The sequence below is a fragment of the Manis pentadactyla genome, chromosome 4 (genome assembly GCF_030020395.1).
Source record: "Manis pentadactyla isolate mManPen7 chromosome 4, mManPen7.hap1, whole genome shotgun sequence".
NCBI lineage: Eukaryota > Metazoa > Chordata > Mammalia > Pholidota > Manidae > Manis > Manis pentadactyla.
Genome location: NC_080022.1, coordinates 100,175,905 through 100,195,529, shown reverse-complemented (window position 1 = coordinate 100,195,529; position 19,625 = coordinate 100,175,905). Strand labels below are relative to the sequence as shown.

Below are 19,625 nucleotides of genomic sequence, written 5' to 3'. Positions count from 1 at the left end.
GACCCAGCTCCCTGCTGCGCTTCCAGCAGGCTCAGGGGAATGTCCTTCCCCTGGGCAGGGCCCCGGGGGGCCCGAGTGGCTGGCTCTGTGTTGGTTTCCATCCTCTTTCTTCTGGACATGCTGGATGGCATGTGTCAAACGTATAAATTTGGAATTTATTTGGAGACATCTTAGGATTAATCTCAGTCTTTGAAATACTTTTATTTAGAAATAATCTCAGGCTTTTAGAAAGAGCACAGAGAATTCCTACATACTTTCATCCAGGAAACCCAAACCCTGTGTCTCTCATTCTCTTTCTCTCTCGTTCTCTCTATATTTTATAATCTGTTAGAAAGTAGGTTGTGGAGACAATACTCCTCTACTTCAGTATGTCCCGAAAATCAAGGATATTTTCTTATACTTACTAAAATTAAAATCAGTACACATATCAAAGCCAGAAAACTGACATCAATCCAATACTTACTACTTAAATTTTTGACCAAGTCCACTTCCTCAATTATGTAGTGAGTCTGTAAAACTGTATTCATAAAGCAAAGCATGATCTTAAGACGTGTGTCACAGTGATCTAGGGGCCCGAGTCTGCCAACAGTCTGGGGTCCGGCATCAGGGCGGGGGTCGCCTCCACGCCCCCCTCGCCTCCTGCTCTTCTCTCCCATTCAGGAAGCTGGAACCTGCTTCCCAGTCGCTGCTGCCCGTCACTGATAATGTGCTCTCCCGGGTGTAGGGCAGGATCCTCACCCTGTCCTTCTCCCAGTTCCATGATGCATTGAGCAGAGGGTTCCAGGGCTCAGGTCACTAGATGCAGAACAAATAGAGGTGCAGGTTTGGAGCCTGGGAGCTGTTCTCTCCCCAAAGCTCTGCTGACCATGGCTGGTGGGCAGGCCGGTGTGTCACTCTGGGGGATCACTTCCGAGGCAGGAGGGGGAAGGGTGGGGGCTGTTATACATGTGCAGGGCAGCCTTCTGGTGCGTCAGGTCTCTACCCTCCCGAGGGTTGTTGCTGTTCTTCTGTCCTACATTAAAGACCCTGGGTCCCCTTGATCTTCAGCCTGAGGCTTGTCGGGAGTGGACATGATTCAGCCATCTTTGCTGAACTGCAGAATTTTGGTGCTGGGAGGGTCATGTGGTCAAATGGAGAGAATGTACAGTCAAGAATTAAATAGTTTAAATCCTAGGTCCATTTGCTATTATCTGAGTGACTTGGAGAATTAGTTATGCTTTTTATGTTTCTGTTTGCTAATCTGTAAAATGGGGTATTTTAAAATAGTAAATGCAAGGTATCTGACACTAAGTAAGCATACAATACGTGGTATAGGCTTTTAAAGTGGCTGAATAATATTTTGAGGGACTGATTTATGATTTTTAAAAATCCTTTCATTTTCTTCTTTTTCTTCCTCAGGATAGGGCAAGCCAGCTCCACCCTTCTTTCCCTCGGGAAAGGTGTGGGCGGAGCAGAAAGCAGAAGTGACCTGCAAGATGTCCAGGCTGGGATGTTTTTGCCTGCAGTCTAAGATCATAGGAGAATGTGAGGCCCCTTAGAGGACTTAGAAGGAAAAGAAGGGGAAGCAGGTAGGTCCTGAGTGGTGGGGGCTTGGATCCTCCTCCCTGGTGGCAGCCGACTGCATGCCCACCTCTTCTGCTGCCCAGCCTGCCCTCCTGCTCCAGTTCCACCCACCAGGCCTGCCTCACTGCGTAGATGTCTGTGTAGGGGGCAGGGTGTCAGCGCTGTGGCCTCCTGTGCACCTGTGGTCCCGAAGCTCCTGCCTTACCCTGACTTGATCCCGATTTTGTAGCTTATGGCCTCCCCTCGCCTCTGGGATGTGACCTTCTCCACCACTCTCACGCCAAGTCTTTGTTTCCCTTCTTGCCATCATTCTCTCCAAGGCTGCAGGTCTGGGATCCTACCTGTACCCTGGGCCCTCTCCTCATCACAAACACCTGCCTGTATGCCTCCCAGGAGCTCTTCCTAGACTTACGTGTGGGACTCAGGTACCAAGTCTTGGCTTGATCTGTTCCCTAAGCCTGACTGTCTTGTGCTTTCTTCCCCCATCCACTGTGTGTGTGGCACATGCTGCATCCCCAGCTCACCCTCCCCATCCTCCCAATTGCTCACGGGATTTGCCATCTACCCCCTCACCTTCCCAACATTCTTCTCATGGAGCCCAGGGCCACAGCCCTGGGGGTGCAGGGGGCTTGGGCCTGCCATCCCTCTTAGACCCAGGTGACAGGTTGGACATGTGCTCTCGGCCTCAGATGCCCCTTCAGGAGGAGACTGAGTACCAACGGGGAAACAGCCGGGAGACTCCAGGCCAGGGCAGGCTGCTGGTTCCCCAGGAAGGGGGGCAGCCAGGGCAGGAGTGGGGTCCACTGGGAATAGGCCTTTTTACAGACCATAAGGTAGAACACAAGACAGGTTTCCGGTGGTGGCCCCACTTATGTTAACTCAGAAAGTCCTGCTGGAGAGGGGAACTCTGATCAGGGAGGCCTGTCTGGCATTTCCTGGCCTGAAGATCAGGTATGTGTACCCTTTGACTTTGAACTCCCTGGAGTGGTGGAATTTATGGCCCTTATCACAGTGCACTGGGTACCCTGGGAGCAATCTTAATGTGTTTGTGGAGTGGCCTGAGTCAGGGGCTACCTCTGCAGCCTGGGCTTCCAGCCAGAGGGAACTGCTTACCCTCTATATAGGCTGGGGGAATGTATACCGGCTCCAGCAGTGGCCAGCCTACGGCCCAGGATGCGGTGTTTTGTGGCGCTACTTGCAGTATTAGCTCTCTCCCAGGGCAGTGGGACCACCAGGTGGGTGTCAGGCCCCAGGGGAGGGGAGGGCATGGCATGCATCTGATCTGGGCGGGTCTCTCCCTGGCCTTCCAGCCATGGGTTCCCCTGGGGAGTCTTTGGAGGAGATGCCGCAGGGTCCCAAGATAAGTGCTCCATCTGTTTTCTCTTTGCATTTGGGACCTTTTCCTCTAAGGGGGCCCCTGCACTTCAGGGTGTGGTGAACTACAACAGAGGGGCAAGTGGGCAGCCTGGGAGACTGAGGGTGCGGCTTCTGGAATCATGCTATTTGATATCGAGCTCCACCACTCTCCTAACTCTCTGTGGTCGGTTTCCTCATCTACTGTAAAATTAGGATACAGAAGTATCAATCTTCTAGGGTTGTCATGAGGAGGATATGAGTTAACATCTGTAAATTGCTTTGAGCAAGGGGTAGTACATGTAAGCGTTATCTGCATTTGTCAAAGTTCTCTGTTGTCTCCATGCCTTTGTGGGTGAAGTTCCCAGGTTCTCCAAAATTAATAACCAATATTGATTGAGCTGCTTTCTACCAGGTGCTACACATTTAACTAGGTCTTCACAAATTCTCTTGGATTAGTTAGAGACTATTATTTGCATTTTACAGATGAGGAAACTGTTGTTCAGGGAGGGTCCCTGAACTGCCCAAGGCCACGTGGTCGGTAGTGGAGGAGCTAGGACATGGTCTCAGGGGGGCTTGCACTCTTGCCATGACATCACACTGCCTCCTGTTCCCAAGTTTGAGCCCTGTCAAGCTCCAAGCCCAGGGAAACCTGAACCCATCCCTGGGAAGCCGTATCCCTGAAAAGGAGTCAGGGTACCTTTGACCAGCCTGGGCTCCTTGTAGTGGTCCTGAAAAGTGAAGTTTTTCCAAGTGCCAGGCATCGGTGGCCTCAGCAAGGGACTGGAGTCAACACTGGATGGGAGGTTTCCGCGGAGGGCTGCCCTCCTGTTCTCCGCGTGGGGAGCAGACTGCCTCTGAAGCTCTGGCTGCCCTCTGAGGGAGGCTCTCTGGCGCCTTGTGCTGCCATGGGACCGCTCAGCAGCTCACAGCCCCACCGTGAGAGTCACCAGGAGGAATGAGCAACTGGATCCTGAGCTGAGCAAGTGGGGAGCTCTGGGGGCCTAGACGGGAAAGGGCAGCTATGGGCTTGGTCCCTGGAGCCCCGCCCAGCCTCCTTCCTTTGGGCTGAAGTCCTTTCCTACCATCAAAGAGAAAGGCCAAGAAATGTCTCAAGGACTTTTCATTTATGTCAAGTCCAGTCTGAAGTCACACATGAGGGTGGGAGGCACCTGAGGAGAGACCGTAATTCACATGTGAGCCAGTTCCACATGGGACCCATTTGGAATGTGAACAACATGAGAAAACCTTTTTCTTTTTCGGTCTTAAAACTACAGCCGTTTTACTACTTTCAAATACTTTCACACCTGTGGTCTCCAGTGGTCCTTAAATCAGCCTGAGGCCACGTGACGCTAAGTGCTGGGAGGGGTGCTGGGCCCCTCAGCTCCATTCCTTCAACCTGCAGGAGGAGCAGCAGGAGCCAGAGGGGTGAAGCCACGCAGCTGGTCAAAGGTGGGGACTGGCTGGGAAGGGAGGAGTTAACCTGGTTTGCCACGAATGAGCTGCAGCTCGGGGGCTTCTGGGGCTCAGTGGAGGGCCACAGGGGGCAGAGCCGGTCTTGGCTCAGAGCCCTGTTCCTGTTGATTTGCCTCCATCATCCAAAACCTGAACTCTGTCAGAGCTCCCTGGAGACCACACTCTGTCTGAAATCCCTTGAAGAATTTCCACCCACTTTCAGCTACTCAGGGCTTGCAAGGGGTGGGGGCATTGTCATAACATTTACCACAGTGTAGGGGGCACCATTTTCCTCTCTAGACATTGCTCTGGACAATAGAGACTGTGCCCTTTTCACTATTGTGTCCCCTGTGCCCCATACAGTATCCGGCACATAGTAGGTACACAGCAAGAATTTGGAGACTGAATGAATGACAATGTGCTTAAGTCTCTCAAATCTCAGAGCTGCAAAACTTACTAGTGGGTTATAAAATAGATCTATTGAATCTTCACAGTGTTAAAAAAAGAAAAAGAAATAGGAAATTATATAAGAGTGCACTGCATTTCGTAAGGGCAAGCATTGATTTGTGAGCTGATGTAAAATAGAATTTTTACTTGGGGTCATAATTTTTAAAAAGTGGTGGAGTGGCTTACAGAGCCCAGAGGCTCTGGGCACTTTTCAGAGGCTGGGCAGTCCTGGGGAGATGCCCACTCTTGTCCTTAATTCCTCCACATCTCCTCAGAATCCCTCTGCACAAAAGCAAGTCGCTGAGAAGGGCCCTGAAGGAGCGAGGGCTCCTGGAGGACTTCCTGAGGACTCACCATTATACCATCAGCAGGAAGTACTCCAGTGGCGGGGAGGTGGCCAGAGAGCCCCTGACCAACTACCTGGACGTGAGTGGCCCTGCCAGCCTTCCAGTGATGATTCTCATGGATGCCATGAAGGCCCCTCTGCCCCAGCCCCTGGCTCTTCCCAGCTTGGAGGAATTACGGAGCCCCAGGGGTGTGGAGGCGTCTCCCTGCCCCTTGGTCAGCTTCTCAGAGGGCCAGAGACCCAGCATGGACAGAGCTCTTGCCTTCAAGCCTCTGGAGGGTCAGAGCTCAGACGACCTGCCTGCCAAAAGCATCCCTTGGGGGGACGTAAATCTGCTCCTGGATCCACCCTCAGGCCTATCTTTCCCTGCCCAAGGAACCTGGGTCTTAGTCTGGGCTGGGCAGGGATGGGGCAGCTTGTGCCCCAAGGAACACCCCTTGTACCCTCTTCTTCTCAGGAGCCTGTCTCTCATCCATCATTCCTGTATGAAAACAAGCAGCCTTTGCTCTCTTCTACACTCTTGTCCCCTCATCCAGGTCACCCTCATCCCCACCCCAGACCTCGTTCTGAATAGGGGAGAGCTGGCAAGGATGTATGGATGGAAAGCTGGGGTCAGGACTTGGGGGCCTGAGCCTAGCCAGGACCCATTTCTACCCCATCTCTATGTCCTGGCAGGGGTGGCCCCGTCATCCTACCAGGCAGGCTGAAGATTTGGTCTAATGTCTGCTTCTGGGCTGATTCCAGCAGTGGTTGTAGGGCTTGTTTGTGGGGGAGCAGGCCGAGCTTGGCTTGGGGCGGGAGCCCAGAGTGGGGGCTGGAGGTGAAGAGCCCTCCCCTGTGAGACTCATTCTAGTTCTCCCCCTCAACCTGCCCGGTCTCTGGGCAGAAGGCATGGGGGCTACAAAACTGAACAGTCTCCATGCCAAGCACCAGCCCTCCCCACCCTGCTGTACCCCAGCCCTGACCAGGTGCTGTCTGTCCTCAGTGTCAGTACTTTGGGAAGATCTACATTGGGACACCGCCCCAGGAGTTCACCGTGGTGTTTGACACTGGCTCCTCGGACCTCTGGGTGCCCTCTGTCTACTGCAAGAGTGATGCCTGCCGTGAGTGACCCCCTTTCCCGCCCACCCCTCCACTCAGACCCTGGAGCCACTCTGCCAGCCTAGGGAGGGTGGATGGGGAAATGTGGGGTGGCAGGAGAGCCTGCTTTGACATTCCCAGCCTCCCACTTGTGTCCTCTCTCCTTGCTCAGCTCTTGCAACTGTCCAGACTGGGAAAGTGTGCAAATCATGGTCTAATGTGTAAAACACCAGCTGGAAATGAGGGGACTGTAGGTTCTTTGTTTGCTTGTTTATGTATTTTATTTTATATTTTATTAAGGTATGATTGATGTACACTCTTATGAAGGTTTCACATGAAAAAACAATGTGGTTACTGCATTTACCCATATCAAGTCCCCACCCATTCCCCAGTGCAGTCACTGCCCATCAGGGCAGCAAGATGTTCGCTTGTTTGTTTCTGTCAGGAACCAAGGCAGCTACCTGCCCTGACGGTCCTGTTTCCTTCCTATGAGCAGGGCTGTGACGTGCCTGTGAGGGCTGGGAGGACAGAGTGAGAGGGGCATTACTAATGAGGAGGAACATCTAATATATGCTCATAATTGATTTCTCCAGCTATCCTGGGAGGTTAGTGCTCTCTTTATCCCTAAATACCAGATGAGATACCAACGTTCAGAGAAGAAAAGAGACTTGCCTAGATCACGAGGCTGGGAAAAGTAAAATGTCCATGGAAGCCATAGGGATGGCTTTTCCCCCCTTTTTTGTTTGGAAGCTATACAGGTAGCTGGGGGTTGGCAAATATAAATTTCTTTACCAGGCTCTGTAGGGGCAAGAGAGATTGGGCTGCTCAGTTTCAGTAGAGAGAATGGTTAGTATTTAGAACATATTCTTACAAGGCCTGGTGAGGGCCTTGGTGCTGGCTGGCACTGTCCAGTGGCAAGAAGATTCTACAGGTCTCACTAACCCTGGGTCTGTGTTCCAGAAAACCACCACCGCTTCGACCCGTCCAAGTCCTCCACCTTCCAGAACATGGGCAAGCCTCTGTCCATCCACTATGGCAGGGGCAGCATGCGGGGCGTAATGGGCTTCGACACTGTCACTGTGAGTGGGGCTTTGGGCCAGCCAGGGCTCACCCTTCCTTCCCCACCAGCCGCTTGCCCGCCCAGATCCCCTGGCTCTGGTGGGTCACCCTGCCGGCCCTTTGGGTCCTGTCCCTCTGGGTGGTCTGGTGGGTTAGATTCGGAGAGGATTTTAGCCAGCAGCAGCTGGGGGCTTTCCCTCCCTGCATCCGCCCCTTCCCATGTCACCCCCCGAGCCCCACCTGAGGAGCTTCTCCAGCTCGTTTCCATATTCCCAATCCTTCTTTCATCTGCCCTTGCCATTGTTAGCTCAGAATCCTCAACCTGCCCTAGCACTAAGCTCTTCAGTCTCACATGAGTGACCTTATTTTAAATGTAGTTCTTCCAAGCGGCCTTTGAGGAAGGTTCTATTATCTCCATCGTTCAGTGAGGTAACTGAGGCTCAGATGAATTGCTAACATGCCTGAAGTCACACAGCTAGTGTCTCTGAGTGTCTCTGACTCTCTGGACTGTGCTCTTGGCTTGACCTTACCCTTTACAAGTCAGAGCAGCATCTTCTTGCAAGTAAGAGAGCACAGGGCTCCCCATCCTAAAATACCGAATTCAGACGTGGGCCCAGTAGGTGAACAAGGTGTGTTAGCTTCTCTCTCTTTCCCCATCCACTGTCCAAGATTAAAGGCCCAGTGGCATCCCCTGGTGCTGACTACCTTGCTCTTCCTTGAGGTCCTGCTTGGGTCTGGCCAGTCTTTTTCACTTTGAGCCCAAAAGGACAGAGCCTTTCCCTGCTGACAACCCTCTCCTCAGCTTCGTCCCCTGGCTGGCAGGGGCCCACCAGCTCAGGCCTCCCCAGGAGTCAGCCACGCTGGCTGAGGTGGCCCAGCAGATAGGTCTCTGGAAAGCGAATTCCCCTGCCCAGCACCTTCCTCTGCTACCTGGAGTGATGTGCTTTCTGTCCCCCATGTTCCCGGAGCAGCTGGCCCTTTCCTGCTGGCCTCGGCTCTGGTGCATTTGCCTTCCCTCATGCCCCTTGGGCAGGAGGTGGGAGAGAGCTCCAGGGCTCAGGAGCCCCTTGGCTCTCTCCCGTGGACGTGGGGACTAGTTGAGGCATCCAAGGAAGAGAGAGAAGATCAGTGTGGGTGGAAGAGTGGGTTAGGGGTCAGAGGAGTGAGATGAGGTGTGAGGAGCAGGACCAGAGCCCAGGGGGACCCTAGGACAAAGATTTTATCCTAAGGCCCACCAGGACCCTCTGGAGGGTTGTAGCGAGGGGTGGCATGGCTGATGTTGATTTTCAAAGATTACTTTGGCTGCCTGTGTGGAGGATGGATTAAAAGGGCCAGAGTTGAAGTGAGGCGTCCTGTGAGCCACTCTGGTAGCTCAAAATAGACTGGTGGGCGTGTTAGCCCTCCTGGGAAGTGGGCAGATGAATAGAATATTCTGGAGTTAGCTCTTCCTTACCATAGTGCCAATACCTGCTCAGTGTCCAAATATCCTGTCACTGCTCCACGAATGTGCAACATTAGTGCTATTCCGCCTGGGCACTGCCTTGAGATGCATTGTTATTATTCCTTGTTATTATTCCATTTAAGAGTTAAGGACGTTGAAGCTCAGAAAGCCACATGTCCAAAGTCACAACACATGACAGAGCAAGGACACACAGCTAGGTTTTATTTATTTATTTTTATTTTGGTATCATTAATATACAATTACATGAGCAACATTGTCGTTACTAGATTCCCCCCATTATCAAGTCCCCACCATGTACCCCATTACAGTCACTGTCCATCAGTGTAGTAAGATGCTATTGAATCACTACTTGTCTTCTCTGTGCTATACTGCCTTCCCCATGCCCCCCCTGCTTCATTATGTGTGCTAATCATAATGCCCCTTATTACCCTTCCCCCTCCCTTCCCACCCCACCACCAATTCCCTTTCCCTTTGGCAACTGTTAGTCCACTCTTGGGTTCTGTGAGTCTGCTGCTATTTTTTTCTTTCAGTTTTTGCTTTGTTCTTATACTCCCCAGATGAGTGAAATCATTTGGTACTTGTCTTTCTCCGCCTGGCTTATTTCACTGAGCATAATACCCTCTAACTCCATCCATATTGTTGCAAATGGTAGGATTTCTTTTCTTCTTATGGCTGAGTAATATTCCATTGTGTATATGTACCACCTCTTCTTTATCCATTCATCTACTGATGGACACTTAGGTTGCTTCCATTTCTTGGCTATTGTAAATAGTGCTGCAATAAACATAGGGGTGCATATGTCTTTTTCAAACTGGGCTCCTGCATTTTTAGGGTAAATTCTGAGGTGTGGAATTCCTGGGTCAAATGACATTTCTATTTTTAGTTTTTGAGGAACCTCCATACTGCTTTCCACAATGGTTGAACTAGCTTACATTCCCACCAGCAGTGTAGGAGGATTCCCCTTTCTCTGCATCCTCGCCAGCATTTGTTGTTCCTATTCTTTTCTGTGTTGGCCATCCTAACTCGCATGAGGTGATATCTCATTGTGGTTTTAATTTACATTTCCCTGATAATTAGCGGTGTGGAGCATCTTTTCATGTGCCTGTTGGGCATCTGAATTTCTTCTTTGGAGAATTGTCTGTTCATATCCTCTGCCCATTTTTTAATAGGGTTATCTGCTTTTTGGGTGTTGAGGCATATGAGTTCTTTATATATTTTGGATGTTAACCCCTTGTCAGATATGTCATTTACAAAAATATTCTTCCATACTGTAGGATGCCTTTTTGTTCTGCTGATAGTGTCCTTTGCTGTACAGAAGTTTTTAGCATGATGTAGTCCCATTTGTTCATTTTTGATTTTGTTTCCATTGCCTGACGAGATGTGTTCAGGAAAAAGTGGCTCATGTTTATATTCAAGAGATTTTTGCCTATGTTTTCTTCAAAGAGTTTTATCATTTTATGACATTTAGGTCTTTGATCCATTTTGAGTTTACTTTTGTGTATGGGGTTAGACAATAATCCAGTTTCATTCTCTTACATGTAGCTGTCCAGTTTTGCCAACACCAGCTGTTGAAGAGGCTGTCATTTCCCCATTGTATATCCATGGCTCCTTTATCATATATTAATTGACCATATATGCTTGAGTTAATATCTGGATTCTCTATTCTGTTCCACTGGTCTATGGGTCTGTTCTTGTGCCAGTACCAAATTGTCTTGATTACTGTGGCTTTGTAGTAGAGTTGAAGTCAGGGAGCATAATTCCCCCCTCTTCATTCTTCCTTCTCAGGATTGCTTTGGCTATTCAGGATCTTTCGTGGTTCCATATGAATTTTAGAACTATTTGCTCTAGTTCATTGAAGAGTGCTGTTGGTATTTTGATAGGGATTGCATTGAATCTGTAGATTTCTTTAGGCAGGATGGCCATTTTGACAATATTAATTCTTCCTATCTATGAGCATGGGATGTGTTTCATTTATTGGTATCTTCTTTAATTTCTCTCATGAGTGTCTTGTAGATTTCAGAGTATAGGTCTTTCACTTCCTTGGTTAGGTTTATTCCTAGGTATTTTATTCTTTTTGATGCAATTGTGAATGGAATTTTTTTCCTGATTTCTCTTTCTGCTAGTTCATCATTAGTGTATAGGAGTGCAACAGATTTCTGTGTATTAATTTTGTATCCTGCAACTTTGCTGAATTTAGATATTAGATCTAGAAGTTTTGGAGTGGATTCTTTAGGGTTTTTTTATGTACAATATCATGTCATCTGCAAACAGGGACAGTTTAACTTCTTCCTTGCCAATCTGGATGCCTTTTATTTCTTTTTGTTGTCTGATTGCCGTGGCTAGGACCTCCAGTACTATGTTAAATAACAGTGGAGAGAGTGGGCATCCCTGTCTAGTTCCCGATCTCAGAGGAAATGCTTTCAGCTTCTCGCTGTTCAATATAATGTTGGCTGTGGGTTTATCATAGATGGCCTTTATTATGTTGAGGTACTTGCCCTCTATACCCATTTTGTTGAGAGTTTTTATCATGAATGGATGTTGAGTTTTGTCAAATACTTTTTCAGCATCTATAGAGATGATCGTGTGGTTTTTGTCCTTTTTGTTGATGTGGTGGATGATGTTGATGGATTTTCGAATGTTATGCCATCCTTGCATCCCTGGGATGAATTCCACTTGATCATGATGGATGATCTTTTTGATATGTTTTTGAATTCAGTTTGCTAATATTTTGTTGAGTATTTTTGCACCAATCAGGGATATTGGTCTGTAATTTTCCTTTTTTGTGGTGGCTTTGCCTGGTTTTGGTATTAAAGTGATGTTGGCCTCATAGAGTGAGGCTTTAGATTCATGGTTTAGAGTGAGTTTGGGAGTATTCCCTCCTCTTCTACTTTTTGGAAAACTTTAAGGAGGATGAGTATTAGGTCTTCACTAAATGTTTGATAAAATTCAGCAGTGAAACCATCTGGTAGAGGGGTTTTGTTCTTAGGTAGTTTTTGATTACCAATTCAATTTCCTTGCTGGTAATTGGTCTATTGAGATTTTCTATTTCTTCCTGGGTCAGCCTTGGAAGGTTGTATTTTTCTAGAAAGTTGTCCATTTATTCTAGGTTATCCAGTTTGTTACCATATAATTTTTCATAGGATTCTCTCATAATTCTTTGTATTTCTGTGGTGTCCATAGTGATTTTCCCTTTCTCATTTCTGATTCTGTTTATGTGTGTAGACTCTCCTTTTTCTTGATAAGTCTGGCTAGGTGTTTATTTATTTTGTTTATTTTCTTAAAGAACCAGCTCCTGTTTCATTGATTCTTTCTATTGTTTTATTCTTATTAATTTTATTTATTTCTGCTCTAATCTTTATTATGTCCCTCCTTCTACTGATTTTGGGCCTCATTTGTTCTTCCTTTTCTAGTTTCGTTAATTGTGAGTTCAAACTGTTCATTCAGGATTGTTCTTCTTTCCTGAGGTAGGCCTGTATTGCAATATACTTCCCTCTTAGCACAGTCTTCGCTGAGTCCCACAGATTTTGCGGTGTCTAGTTATTGCTGTCCTTTGTCTCCATATATTGCTTGATCTCTGTTTTTCCATTGATTATTTAGGAGCATGTTATTAAGCCTCTCCATGTGTTTGTGGGCTTTTTCATTTTCTTTGTGTAATTTATTTCTAGTTTTATACCTTTGTCATCTGAGAAGCTGTTTGGTACAATTTCAATCTTTTTGAATTTACTGAATCTTTTTCCGACCTAGTATATGATCTATTCTTGAAAATGTTCCATGTGCACTTGAGAAGAATGTGTATCCTGTTGCTTTTGGATACACAACATTTTCTGTAGATGTCTGTTAGGTCCATCTGTTCTAATATGTTGTTCAGTGCCTCTGTCTCTTTACATATTTTCTTTCTGGTTGATCTGTCCTTTGGAGTGAGTGATGTGTTGAAGTCTCTTAAAATGAATGAATTGCATCCTATTTCCCCCTTTAATTCTGTTAGTATTTGTTTCACACATGTAGGTGCTCCTGTGTTGGGTGCATAGATATGTATAATGGTTATATCCTCTTGTTGGACTGACCCCTTTATCATTATGTAATGTCCTTCTTTGTCTCTTGTTACTTTCTTTGTTTTGAAGTCTATTTTGTCTGATACAAGTACTGCAACTCCTGCTTTTTTCTCCCTAATAGTTGCATGAAATATCATTTTCCATCCCTTTACTTTCAGTCTGTGTATGTCTTTGGGTTTGAAGTGAGTCTCTTGTAGGCAGCATATAGATGGGTTTTGCCTTTTATCCATTCAGTGACTCTATGTCTTTTGATTGGTACATTGGGACCATTTACATTTAGGGTGATTATCAATAGGTATGTACTTATTGCCATCGCAGGCTTTAGATTCGTGGTTACCAAATGTTCAAGAGTAATTCCCTTACTATCTAACAGTCTAATTTAACTCACTTAGCATGCTATTACAAATACAACCTACAGGTTCTTTTTTTTTCCTCCTTTTTCTTCCTCCTCCATTTTTTATATATTAGGTATCATATTCTGTACTCTTTGTTTATCCTTTGATTGACTTTGGGGGTAGTTGATTTGATTTTGCATCTACTTAATAATTAATTTGCTGTGGTTTTATTTCACCTGGTGACAGCTATTTAGCCTTAGGAACACTTCCATCTATAGCAGTCCCTCCAAAATGCACTCTAGAGATGGTTTGTGGGAGGTAAATTCTCTCAGCTTTTGCATATCTGAAAATTGTTTAATCCCTTCTTCAGATTTAAATGATAACCTTGCCTGGTAGAATATTCTTGGTTTGAGGCCCTTCTGTTTCATTGCATTAAATATATCATGCCACTCCCTTCTGGCCTGTAAGGTTTCTGTTGAGAAATCTGATGATAACCTGATGGGTTTTCCTTTGTACATGATCTTTTTTCTCTCTCTAGCTGCTTTTAAAAGTCTGTCTTTATCCTTGATCTTTGCCATTTTAATTATTATATGTCTTGATGTTGTCCTCCTTGGGTCCCTTGTGTTGGGAGATCTATCACAGCTAGGTTTTTAAGACATGAAGCATGTATGTATTCTTTCCTCCCACCGTGCTGTGCCCGTGGCTATTCCCCGGGGGATGCCCAGGTCTGGCACATGGCAGGTCTGCAGGGAGGCACAGGGCCTTGGAGCAGCCCTCATCCCACCCCTTTCTTTGGGCTTGTCCCCCAACTTCTGCACCATGAATGCTGCTGCCTGCACCCTCCTCTGCATCCTCTCTTCTCCCTGTACCCTGTCTCATTGGACCAGTTCCCCCAAACCACAGCCCAGAGCTGGGAAAGGAGGGGCTTTCTATATTAAGCTCACATGACTGTGCTGTCTGTAGGAGGGAGGGTGGGTCAGTGGAGGCTGCCCTGAGACCTTTATGCCTCTGGCCAAAGGGCCCCCTGGTGGAGGTCACTCTGCTTCTCTTGCAGGTCTCCAACATTGTGGACCACCACCAGACCGTGGGCCTGAGCACCCAGGAACCTGGTAATGTCTTCTTCTACTCTGAGTTTGACGGGATCCTGGGACTGGCCTACCCTTCTCTTGCCTCCGAATACTCTGTGCCTGTGTTTGACAACATGATAAACAGGCACTTGGTGGCCCGAGACCTGTTCTCAGTTTACATGACCAGGTAGGTGCTGTCCCCAGCCAGGGCCAGACTTCTGTGGCCTGGCAAGGACTGCCATTCTGAGGAAAGTGTCCCCTTTAAGACACTGCAACTCAAGGGTGGTCACCATGACCAACCCTCTCCTTGTTTCCAGGCACATCCTATTCTTGTCCAAGGGTCCCAGCATAGTCACAGATGCAGCCAGGGTCCTCTGGGCCAAAATGTGACTTTCATTTTTGGCATCTGAAAATTGAAGCCTATCCCCATTTCTGCTCAGGGGGCTTTTAACCTCTTTTTCTTAAATGGCAGGCCTCAGTAATCATCTGTTGATGTCACTGAGACTCAGAATTTTAGGGTAGGCTCCAAAGGAGTCCAGACTTCTTTCACTATGCAGGAAACTGAGACCAGGGAGGGCCAATACCCCAGGAACTGGTGGCCAAGCTCCACCTGGAGCCTGGGACTCCTGACTCCCAGCCCAGTGTTCTCTGCTCTCCCTGTCTGCCTCTGGGATGATGCAGCTCAGCTGGAAGAGGGTGGCAGGATGGGGAGAAAGGGGGCCGCACCCAGGAGAAGGGGCTGGGCAGCTGAGATCAGGAGAACCTAGACAAGGGGCTAATTGATGCTTTCATTCATTCACTCAATAGATATTTATGGGCCCTCACTATGGGCCAGGGCTGTGCCAGGAGATGGGAGCACACTAGCAAACAAGACAAACCAGGGAAACATGCAACATGCACAATTATGATTACCACTGTGATAAGGGCACTCAGTACAGGGGAGATCTGGGTGCACTGAAGGCTTAATAATAATGCAGAAGCCCAGTCTAACCAACCTGTGTGTGTGTGGGGCAGTCAGGGGGAACTCGCTGAGGCATGAGTGGTAGCTAGCCAGGTGAGACAGCAGGACAGCACATTTCAGGTAGTGGGGACAGCGAGTGCGGAGCATGGAGGCGGGCAGAGCCTGATGAAATCTCAGAGCCAAGAGCAGCGGAATGGGAAGTAGGGGACCTGTCAGTGCACCGGCCATGAGAGAGAGCCCAGAAGGAGCGGAAGGGGTTGGGGCTGGTGTCAGAAAGCCTTGGTGGTGGGGGTGGGGACACGGGGTGAGTGCTGGGAACACCCAAGGGTGCCCTGAGCACAGCCTGGCAGTCCTGTGACCTGTGTGGTGGGTTACTTCCTGATGTCCCTTCACATAGTATGGTCATGCACTGGGCCCCAGGTGCCGCCTCAGCCCGGAAGGCTGCAGAACTCAGAGAGAGAGGATGCTGCAGCTGTGTCAGAGGAAAGCCCAGGGTGTCGGCGAGGCTGTGGGGAGCTCAGTCAAAGCCTTCAGGGTGGATGTGGGGACTGGGGACAAGGAGAACAGTGGGACAGGGGCATCCTGTGTGGCTCCAATGGCTGCCTGGATATTGAAGATGTCACTGCTAGGCCCCATCAGCATGGAGGTGCCTGTTTTCAGGATGACCTTTGGCCCACCACTGCTGTGGGAGCTTCCTGACAGGCCACCACCATGCCATTGACTGTCACATCTGCCCCCATGTGGGGCTGCAGCACCTCCTCACAGAGCTGGGGTGTCAGAGTGCTGCAGCATGCCTTTCCTGTTTCAGGAATGGCCAGGGGAGCATGCTCATTCTGGGGGCCATTGACCCATCATATTACACAGGATCCCTGCACTGGGTGCCCATAACCAGGCAGGCATACTGGCAGTTCACTGTGGACAGGTAAGTGAGCAGCAGCTGTGGATGCCAGCTAGGGGATGATGCCAGGCTTGGGGAGCTTAGGAGACTTTGAGAAGGACTGTAGCACCACAACTCATAAGACCATCACACTAGAGTCTGAATTAGACATTTCCAGAGCCAATGACCTTCGTCAGTGAGAATGCCAAACTTTCACCTGTACTTTATTAATAAGACTAGCTGCACTCACTAAGCACTTCTACCTGCTACGCAATGTGACTGTCTTGTTTATTCCTCACTACAACCCTATGGGATGAGAGTTATTACCTTCATTTTATCACTTATTAACCTTGAGTTTGAACCTCAAAACCATCCCTTGAGGAAGCCAGGGAAGGGGTCACTAATGTTCCATTTCCTAAAGGAGAAGCCAGAGGGCAAGGAGGTGGGTAACTTGTCTGAGACACGCAGGAAGTCCATGGCCCAGAGAAAACGGAAACCAGATCTCAGGTGACTAGTGCAGAGCTTCCCCACCCCTCGGTGCACATGACTTTGCTGTTTTATTGACATTTTTGGACCACAGAAAGTAGGCTGGCCTCAATTTAGCCACTGGGTTGGGAGAAAATGGTTTGAGATCTTTTCTTTGAGCTCAGAAAGTTATGGGGGCTCCAGGAAGGGTCTGGGTTGGTTGGGCTTCCCCCCTGTCTGAGCATCCTGGCTGGGGAGCATAGGAGGGACCCAGGGAGGGAGGGCTGGGTGCCCTGGGGGCCCATCCTGTGTCCCCTCTGCAGCATCACTATCAATGGCATGGTGGTGGCCTGTGATGGCGGCTGCGAGGCCATCCTGGACACAGGCACCTCCATGTTGGTGGGGCCTAGCAGCGACATCTTCAATATCCAGGCAGCCATTGGAGCCACACAGGACTCATACGGCCAGGTGAGGCCAGGCCCTTACCCCCATCTTCCAGGCCCTCTTTGCACAATCAGAAATGACAAAGAGAGGAGAGGGGACCCACTTCACTGCAGATGGTAGGATTTCCTGGGAGGCCTTTATAGCAGCCTTCCAGCTTTGGCCCAGCACTGCTGTGGGAGCTTCCATGTGTCATGCAGTGGCCAAGGGCTGACCTCCTGTCCCCCGGGAGGGTGGTGCGTCCCTGACTCGCTGGACTTTGCTGTGTCCCCTTGTTCCTCCCCCACCTGTGGTCTCCCCACTTCCTCCTTGACAGCTGAGGGCCCCCAGTGTCCTGGAGAGTTCTGGCTGAGCCTGGAGGGAAACACTGCCACAAACCCTTTGTCTCAGGCTGGGGTCTGTCCTTGGTTTGGCTGACAGCTGGTCCCCCTCATTGTGACCCTCTCGAGGCCTGAGAGCCCCCCTAGGGTCCTCTCCATAGGCAGGTCCCTCCCCACTGCTTGGCTCCGGTGCAGAGGAGGGGTTCTGGCCTTGGCCCGCCTCTGTCTCTTCCAGCTGGGCAACCCCCATCACCCTTCTAAGAGGACCTCCCTCTGGTCTTTAGTTTGACATTGACTGCGGGAGCCTGAGCAGCATGCCCGCGGTGGTCTTTGAGATCCATGGAAGGAAGTACCAGCTGCCGGCCTCAACCTACACCAATGAGGTACGACCCTCCGGAGGAAGCCTGGCTCACCTGGCACCCCTCCTCTCCCCGCCCGGTCAGCAGGGCTGGGGATAAGTGGCACCCTGGTGGAGGTTGCAGAATGTACCGTTAGACCAACTGGCCCTTCGGAGCGGGGTCCTTCTGCACTTGAGCCTCATTTGTGGCTGCTCCAGTCTCACCCCAGGAGGCGTAGGACTGACAGGGTGGGCAGAGGCGGTGGCTCGAGGGGGTGGAGGCAGGCAGGACCACAGCCCCCATGGGAACCTCTGTCCAGCTTCTGCACTTGGAGCCCAGAACTTTGTTCAGGATTTTCTTAGGTAATCTGGGCTTTGTGGGGACCCAATCCTTGTCCCCACTGACTCACTGGCCTCAGTTTTGACCTAATCCTGAGCACCCCAAACCTGGCAAGGCCGTGGAAGGGGAACCCCACTGGGTGATCTTGGATTAAGTCACATTAGTTTCTGAATGTCAATTTCTTCATCTGTTGAGTTCTGATGCTTGTGGAGTAACTATGGTGGGGGGCAGGGGGCCAGGGAAAGTGGGGGTAGGGAGTGGCCTGCCATCAGGCCCAGTGGGGGCGTTGGGGCCAGCTTCTTGTCTGCCTTCTTTCCCAGATTGAGGGCCTCTGCAGCAGTGGCTTTCAGGGTGATGGTGATTCCCAGCTGTGGATCCTGGGGGACGTCTTTATCCGGGAGTACTACAGCGTCTTTGACAGGGCCAGTAACCATGTGGGGCTGGCCAAAGCCGTCTGATTGCATTGCTGACCAGGGGCCACACTGTCCCCAAACGCATGTGCACACGCACATACAAAGATCAGGTTTTCAAGCAGATGGTTCTCAATAAATACTGCATCTCTGCAAAGTGTGGCTTCCTTTGGGGCCAAAGCCCTGTGCCGTTAGGGGGTGGGGGGCAACCGTCACGTGGTGTTTTCGGCAGAGCTGGGGCCACACAGGAGGGGAGGGCCGGGGACACTACTGACGGGTGGGGACTCTCCCAGGGGAATTGGCCTTTTCAAGCCCAGGTTAGGTAAAACCATGACATGTCTTGCTTCCCTGTTCTCCCACTCTGGATCTTTTCAGGAAAAGGGACCAATAGGGGAGACTTTCACAGGATGAGGCTTATACCTGGGGACCAGGGGCTTGGGGCATGGGCTGAGCAGAGATCAGTGATGCGGGGAGAGAGAGGCCCCAGGTCTAGTAAGGAGTGAGCAGCTGTGGAGGGGGCAGAGGGCATCTGGGGAAGTCCGGGAGCCCTCGAGTTGCCGTCACCTTGGAGCCCTAGGGCCCCACCCTCAGTCTCTGAGGCTCCAAACCTGACTCGCCAGGGCTCCGAGGGTGGTTCCATTGCCAGGCATACCCAGGTTTACTGGCTCTCGGAGGCTGATGTATCAAAGCAAATGCCAGCGCTCCATGAGGACCAGAGCTCGGCCGGGAGCACAGCGGCCCACAGACAAACCGCTCAGGCTCTCAGGTCCCTGCAGCTCCTCCTGGGCAGGGGGTTCCTCCTGGGAAATGCACACATCAGAGGATCTGTGCAAGGTTTTTCTCAGTCATGCTGTACTGAGGCCCCCTGGAGGCAGGCAGACAGGTTTCTTGGGGAGATCCCAAGTGTTCCACTGCCATCTGTCAGGATCCCCTTCGCAGGCTCACTGGGCAGTGGTCTGCTGAGCACTCCCTCTTGTCCCCTCCACCCCAACCCCTGCCTTTTCTTTTCCCCTCCCCCTTCTTTTGGCAGTCTTTTCCCTCCCAGGGGTAGTGCAACTGATCGGGCTTCTGGTGCCTAAACCATAGCCCATCTTGCCCCCTTAGTATAGTGAGTGGCCTTCAAGTCACACCTTTATAGCATCTTAACTCCCATAAGGCTTTGGAAAGGGAGCTGGGCCAAGTTACCACCTAGTCCCTTCCCCATCACTCAACCACACTGGCCCTGCAGAGCCAGGAGCAGGGAGGTGGGAGAGGG

At 49.9% G+C, this 19,625-nt stretch overlaps 1 protein-coding gene across 2 annotated transcripts; it reads left to right on the top strand.

Moving 5' to 3' along the window:
- The first annotated feature begins 2,696 nt into the window (after positions 1–2,696).
- Positions 2,697–18,523, top strand: LOC118927981 (chymosin-like). 2 transcript variants are annotated; one of them, XM_036916727.2, is made up of 9 exons: positions 2,697–2,798; positions 5,094–5,244; positions 6,150–6,267; positions 7,205–7,323; positions 14,207–14,406; positions 15,989–16,102; positions 16,846–16,990; positions 17,568–17,666; positions 18,281–18,523. In XM_036916727.2, exons 1-9 carry the CDS (start codon positions 2,737–2,739, stop codon positions 18,416–18,418), a joined length of 1,146 nt encoding a protein of 381 aa, XP_036772622.2. In that variant the 5' UTR covers positions 2,697–2,736; the 3' UTR covers positions 18,419–18,523. The 2 variants fall into 2 exon arrangements, with proteins under 2 accessions (XP_036772622.2, XP_036772623.2); XM_036916728.2 differs by lacking the exon at positions 15,989–16,102.
- Positions 18,524–19,625: the final 1,102 nt, after the last annotated feature.

Coding starts and splice junctions, on each gene's coding strand:
- LOC118927981 (XM_036916727.2), top strand. CDS start 2,737: ATGCGGTGTTTTGTGGCGCTACTTGCAGTATTAGCTCTCTCCCAGGGC. Junction 14,407..15,988: donor TTCTCAGTTTACATGACCAG/GTAGGTGCTGTC, acceptor TTCCTGTTTCAG/GAATGGCCAGGGGAGCATGC. Junction 16,103..16,845: donor TGGCAGTTCACTGTGGACAG/GTAAGTGAGCAG, acceptor TCCCCTCTGCAG/CATCACTATCAATGGCATGG.